The 7,124-nt window shown below is 45.8% G+C and overlaps 1 protein-coding gene across 1 annotated transcript in view; it reads left to right on the plus strand.

The window, feature by feature from the left end:
- The first annotated feature begins 533 nt into the window (after positions 1-533).
- The window catches only part of Colec12 (collectin subfamily member 12), a 189,332-nt gene continuing 182,741 nt past the window's right edge, over positions 534-7,124 (plus strand). The window contains exon 1 of the mRNA XM_005355744.3: positions 534-672. Within this exon, the coding sequence (XP_005355801.1) occupies positions 666-672 (7 nt within the window). The 5' untranslated portion in view covers positions 534-665. The remainder of the gene's footprint in view (positions 673-7,124) is intronic.

Consider the following 7,124-nt stretch of genomic DNA (forward strand, 5'->3'; position numbering starts at 1 on the left):
AAATTAAACGAACAAAAAAAAAAAACCTCTGGAAGATCCTAAGGTTTTAAAGTTGTAATCTTGTCCCGAGTTCAGTAGGGACAGTATCTGGGCGCTTAGTGAGACCGTGCAGCGGGATTTTGCAGCCAACACCGTTGTATATAGGCACTTGCAAACTTGAACCTCCTGGACCTCCATGCCCCCAGAGCCTTTTGACAAAAGGACAGCCTTTCCCCGCCACCCCTGTGGCCTCACTGCTCCCCAACTTTCTGCCCAACAGATGGTCTACGTTCCCGTAACAAGTTTAGAAAGTAGCGCCTTCCATACAAGCCGAGGGTGAAGCACGGGCCTCCCGGGAAAGCGGCTGTTCTCTGTATTTCTCCGGGATGCAGGTCTGGTTGGAAGAAGGGGGATCCGCGAGGGTAGCGGGGTAGTCCCGGAGGGCCAGGAGCCCGGCCGAGGGCGGGGCGGAGGTTGCTGCGGGACGTGGGCGCGGCCGCTAAGGCAGCCAGGGGGAGGGGCGCAAGGGGGAGCAGCGCCTCCCAACCCGGGTGAGAGGCGCGCGGCAGCCCCGCGGCGGCAGAGTGTGGAGGTGGGCGCGAGGGTTGGAGCGCGTACGACTGCCATGGGCGTGCAGTGAACGACCCTGGTGCGACTTCTCCGGGCGGCGCGTGTCCTCGGTCACCATGAAAGGTAGGGCGGCTGCCGGCTTCGGGGCTCGTGGGAGGTCGGCCGAGGTGCAGTCAGGGGGTGAGGGGCGGAGGGAGCCAAGCGCCCAGTTCACGCACAGACACCGGGACGCTGTGCCGCACAGCTAAAGCCCTCGAGGCTAGGGTTGGGACTCCCTCAGGCGCTCTCCTCAACCTCGGTCTCTGCAGAGTTGTTTGGAAGTCCCAAGCAGTTGTTTACTGATTTCAGTTTCCAACTTTGTAATTGAAAAAACATGCGGAGGACAGCTAGGCATAGTCATTCTTCCTGGTGGGTTTGCGGCTCTTGCCACTCTCCCGGTGACCCTTCTGCTGTCCCAGCCGTCGCAGTGCCACAGGCCGGCTGTTTTCCCGGGAGTCTGGACGTCCTCGTTGCGCGCGTCGCGCATCTGGCAATGATTAGGTGCCCGCGGAGTTCAGCTGGCTCGGAAAGTGCATTTGGCATCATTCTCTCTCGGATCTACTGACTGGAAAATAACTGCTCCAAGTTCTGCGCCCATTCCCTGCGCCCGCCCGAGAGATAGTTGTCCCCACGTGTTCCCAGCGGGTGCCAGAGATCTTGCGGGTATTGATCCCCTAGGTGGTATCCTCTACAGGCAGGTTTTTGGAAGTGTCAGAAGTTATCTTGCTTTTTAAAAGAATCTGGAGAGAACGGCCTTGGGGGGCAGCCTTCAGTGGAGTGGAAACGTGCGGATTTGTCAACAGAACCTTGATTTATGTGGGAGATAAATAATTACAGTCGGGACGACCGCGGGGGTCGTTAAGGAAGGGGGTGGGCGTGGTTTATGCAAGGCAGGAGTTCCCGGTTTGGGACTGGAGTGTTACACGTTTTTTTCCCCCCCAGCGTGGTCCCGAGCTGGGTGTGAAATGCCTTCCAGCTTCTCCGGGCAGCGTTGCGATTGATCGCTTTAGCTGAGGGGAGCCCCAAGAGCTCAGAAAGTAACTCTGCTCCGGAAGGTTTCTGTGAAATGCAGTTTATGCTGAACTACATGGAGATCCGTCCAGTGAATTCAATCACCCTCCAAAGGAGTTGTATCTTCATTGGAGGGGACTCAGGACCCCGGCAAGAAACAGTTCTGCACTCCAGGTGCTAAGAGCCTTGTCCGAAGAATAGGATACTCAGAGCAAACTCCAGAGAGAACTTGAAAACGCTGGGACATGCTTTCTCGCTCCGCCTCCATTTCTCTCGCCTTATTTGCAACTTAGAAAATGTTTGTGTTTCTTAGCTAGGGTTCCCCTACCCCTCAAAGCGGGAACTGAAATTAGACCCTCTCCTGAACTACATACATTACTCTTCTCTGCTTTTTAGTTTAAGACAGGAAGACAGGGTTTCACTAAATTGTTCAGATTGGTCTAGAGACCGCAAGGAAGTGAACTTGAGAACCTCCTGTCTCAGCCTCCGAGAACCTTGGGTTACAGTTGTGCCATCTGACTGACTCCCAGGGCAATCTTTTTGCCAGTCATTAAGTCTATAGCAGTTTCTCAACTCCTGCGAGACAACCCCCACCTCTGCCCTTCTATCAGTTCCATCTTGGTGCAGTAATTGCAATTTGGGTCTTCAGCAGGCGCAGCTCTGGAATGCAAAACACAACTACAGGTTTTAAACACATTTTGGGTGAGTCTAGGTTGGAAGCCCTGGAGATGGCTCATGTTTTATCTTGTGGTCTGAGCCCATTAACACTCCCCTCCACACACCGCAATCACTTTCTGCCTCTGTTAGGGAGACTGGGTCCAGGGACTGGTGAATCCAGATGTAGGCTAGCCATTTTGAAAGCCTGTTTTGTTTTAATTAATTGGTTAATTAATTAGAGAGGCCTTACTCCATAGCCCAAGCTAGCTCCTGATCCTTTTATCTCAGCCTCTCCAGTGCTAAGATAACAGGTGTGTGCCAGCATACCCAACTTGAAGACTTCATTTAATTAGTAGCAACAGGGTCTTATTTAGCTCCGTCTGCTGTAGCTTTTATCTGCCTCCCTTCACCTCCTGAATTCTAGGGTTTCAGGTGCTGTGCCTGAGACACCAGGCTTAGCTAAAATGTTGACACCCATACTATACTTTTTGACAGTGTTGTGGGTTGACTTCAGTCCCTCCCCAGCCAGTGTAATCTTCTGACACTTAGCCATAAGTGAGTAACCCAATAACAGACTCCTTGGGATCCTAGTTATGCCATGTGATTAATTCATTTAACTTCATTTGTTTGAGGCATGAGGATTGGTATTAATTCCAATGAGAACTTTACTGGTCAGTACAACCTTTTTTTTCCCTAAAATTTCCTAATTGGTGAAAGTAGTGAAGACTGTGATCAGCCTTCTCTACTCACAGTTTCTACATCTGAAGACTCAACTGGGGATTGAAAATAAGTGAGAAAAAAAAAAACATGCTGTGTTGAATGTGTACAAACTTTTATCTTTATCATTGTCTAAAGACAGTGTAGGAACTAGGTACAAAATATTGATCTTGTACTAGGCATTGTAAGTCTTTTAAAGCTGGTTCAAAGTGTATGAAGTACGCATATTAGTTACAGACAGTACTGTGCCTGGTTTGTTTGTTTTTGTTGTTTGTTTGTTTTGAGACAGGATCTCACTCTAGCCCAAGTTGTCCTATTCTCAAAATGGTTCTCCCACCTCAGCATTGAGAATGATAGGATTATAGGCCCCACCATGCCTGGTGTATTATTTATTTATTGAGCTGTTAGGACTTGAACCCAATACCTCCCACATTTTAAACCTCTTCTCTGTGTTAGCCTCAGCCCCAGCCTAGAACCATTTTGTATGAGGGTTGTGAACACCCTGTAATTTGGTGCTCTGTGGGGTTTGAGTCTTTGGAACCAATCTCTGGCTAATGAGAAACTCATCTTTAGCGTTCTTTAGTTAAATGGAAACTCTGGATGCTGTCAGAATCACAGAGCTTTTCTTGCTGAGGCAAAGCTCTTTAGAATATACAGTTTTCTAATTCTAATGCTTAAACCTTGGTCAGATCTCTGCAGCAACCAGAGACAAGTTTTTTTTTTTTTTTTCCGAGACAAGTTTTCTCTGTAGCTTTGGCATCTGTCCTAGAACTAGCTCCAGGCTGGCCTCGAACACACAGAGATCCGCCTGCTTATGCCTCTGCCTCCCAGACTGCTGGGATTAAAGGTGTGTGCCACCACTGCCTGGCTAGTAACCCCATTCTGTATATTCTGTATGGTTCCCATCTGCTCCGCCCCAGAGCACCACCTGCTTGTTGTATTCAGCAAACATCTGTATTTGTTCTTCCCTTCATCCCTGAGGTCTCACGTGGCAAAATGACACTATTCTATATTTCCAGGAAAAAAATATCTTATTCCATGGTGGCCATCTCCCAAGCTGAACAAAATATAGTTTGTTTTAGTTTATTTACAATTTCATTTTCAATTATCTCATGACACCATAAATCTCATGGTTTTCGTAGTTACATTCTTTAAAGAAGGAATTTGACTCCTTTGGAGTTAGGTGTGTCATTACTGAATCACATTCCTGGTTCTCAATGCTGAGAATAATTGGTGAGTTTCAGAACAGAATCACTTGTTGCCTGAGAGATGATTGAAAATAGCTAGCACCACATGGGACTACAGAGGTCAAAACCATGATTCTCATTTGCCAAAAGGAGGCAATCTAAAGAGTGTTTAGGGGCTAGGATGTAGCCCAGCCAGTAAAATGCTTGCCAAGAATGCACAAAACCCTGTGTTTAATCTCCTGTAAGGCAAAACTGGGCACATGATGGCTCCCAAGATGGAAGCAGAAGATTGCAGGTTCAAGGTCACCGTAAGCTATTCAGCTGGTTTGGGGCTAGCTTGGGCTACTGAGACCTTGTTGGGGGGGGACAAAAGGCAACAGCAGCCTTTCTGTACTTCTGTATATAACATTTGTGAATAACTACACACTAGTCAGCAATCTATTTCTTCCACCCTCTGTTTTCTCACACACCCAATCAGCTTGCTTTCTCAGTGATTCCTGAAGGTTCTTGTACTGAGTGGGATAAGTAAACTTCATGTATCGGAACACCTGGTGACCTGTTTTCTGCAGGGAAGTGGAAATGCAGGAAGGCCTCTTCTCTGCTGGTGGGCATCTCAGCTGCCATTCCTTTGCAGGGCTAATTTACAACTTAATTATGCTTTTGAGTTTTCATTAGTTTAGGGATACTTGGCATTCTTAAGCCTTGGCTTAATTATTGTTAAGTATAGATTTTCCCTGTGGTTTACCATACAGTTTCTCAGAATTTCCCACGCTGTTCCTGGGCCCCTAGCTCTTTGCCATGGTGGCTCATAACCAATGACGGTATGGCAGGAAAAGCTGGCATATGGTAGATTTCCCTGCTGGGCTTTAACTGGGTGTCTAATTTTCTAATAAATGCTTATTGTCATTACAGTGTTATTTCTAAACCTCCAATGCCAGGGTATTTACACAGTCCTTCAAATACAAGATTTCAGATGGGAAAACAGATTCAAGTTTAGTGATTTTAAAAAAGTAAATTTAGGTCATCCTTCTTAAAGGCTTGGGAGGAAGGGGTAAGGTTTCTGGAGAGGAAGCTCAGAGTGGTGGCAAACCAACCCTCCTGCCAGGCAGTTTGTGTTGTCACAAGGCACGGTCTGTCTTAGCTTCCAGAGATTTGGCGGTGGCTACCATGTAGGAGGAAAGGGAACAGGGTCTTGGGTTGGAAAGTAAATGCTAAGGATGCTGCCCTTTCTTACTCATTTTGGTGGGCCATGTAATATCCGATATTCCCCAGCTTTTGTTTGTTTTTTGGGGAGGACAGAATTTCTTAGCCTTGGCTGTTCTGGAACTTGCTCTGTAGGCCAGTCTGGCCTCAAACGCACAGAGATTCACCTGCCTCTGCCTCCTAAGTGCTGATTTAAGGTGTGCACAGCCACCTTTTTTTTTTTATCTAAATAAATAATTTAAATAAAAACTAAGGGGTTTTTATTTTTCCCTTTAGTAATACCTTTTGTTTCTTGGACTCTTACCTTGCCAGTAATTATTATTTGTTGCTTATTATTGGCAGGTTAATAATTATTCTCATATATTATTTTCAGATAGACGGGGGCCAAGGGGCCCAAGTGGTCAGCGGAAATGAATATTCAAATTCATAGTCTGAATGCAGACTCCACACATCCTCAGTACAGCTTTAGTCTAGAGATGTCCTTTCTGTTTTCCTGTCCTCTTCCTCCTGTCTTTCTTTTTTCTTTCTTCCTTCCTTCCTTCCTTCCTTCCTTCCTTCCTTCCTTCCTTCCTTCCTTCCTTCCTTCCTTCCTTAATGTGGTACTGGGCAACAAACCCAGGACCTTAACATTTTTTTAACTAGTGTTCTAATTCTCTTCTTTCTACTTTCAAGGTTTTATGTTGGTCATTTATTTGCTTCTACTTTATAGATCTTCAAGCATTGAACTCAAGTTGACAGGCTTAGTGGCCTTTTCCCACTGAACTGGCTCAGTGGTCCCTGAAAGCACAGATATGCAGGAACTATGGACATTCTGTGTAGAAAGCCTCATTCTTTGGTCTCTAATACACCATCCACCCAACACTTTCAGTCGAGCGGTGATTTGATTTCTACTTAAACAGGTATCATTTGAAGAGCCAAAGCCAATATAGTAACCTGAAAAGAATGTGCTGATTGCTTAAGGGACATTCTTAATTACACAGCACTGGAAGCCGGGGTAAGCAGAAATGAGTAATTCCACCTTTAAGATCTGAAGGGTTCTGGGGACTCTCTTGCCTCTGAATTATCATAAAAGGATTTAATCACTACTTTTAAAAATAGTATTGTGGTATTCAACATGGAGAGAGGTTTTAATGAATCACACTTATTGAACTTGGTATTTTAAACATGACCCCCATGTTTCCTAAAAGACTTGATATTATAACTAACTGTTTTTTTTTTCTTCCTAACTCAGTGTCTTAGAAAACAATGTTCTTCACCTTAGAGGTTTACTGTTTGACATCTTGTGTGAAAAGTCGTCAGCATTTGGGTCTACCACAGTATGAACATTTCAATGAACTTTCTTTTCTTAGGACACTGGCTATTTATAAACAGTTTATTATTCAAGGGTTAAGCCAACCAACTTGAAAATAGATAATACATGCTTTAATAGTTACCAGCTCACAAAATATAAATATGGTGGGCAAGAGTTGAACTGGACAATTTTTGCATGGCCACAAGAGTGTGGGCTCAGAAACCAGAGTGCCTGATGATCACAGGAAAAGTATTTAACCATCTAGAGCCTCAATTTCCTTGTGAAATGAGAGCAGTAATAATGACTGTCTACCTGATGTAGTAATAGGGGCTGCGGGGCTGCGTCCCCAGCACCCCGGCCGCCTCCGGCTAGCTTTACCCGAAATAATTACACGGACACCGCATTCTTTCAATCACTGCTTGGCTCTTTAGCTCCAGCCCTTTTCTCGGCTAACTCTCGCACCTGGACTA

This window comes from Microtus ochrogaster, chromosome 18 (assembly GCF_000317375.1).
Source record: "Microtus ochrogaster isolate Prairie Vole_2 chromosome 18, MicOch1.0, whole genome shotgun sequence".
NCBI lineage: Eukaryota > Metazoa > Chordata > Mammalia > Rodentia > Cricetidae > Microtus > Microtus ochrogaster.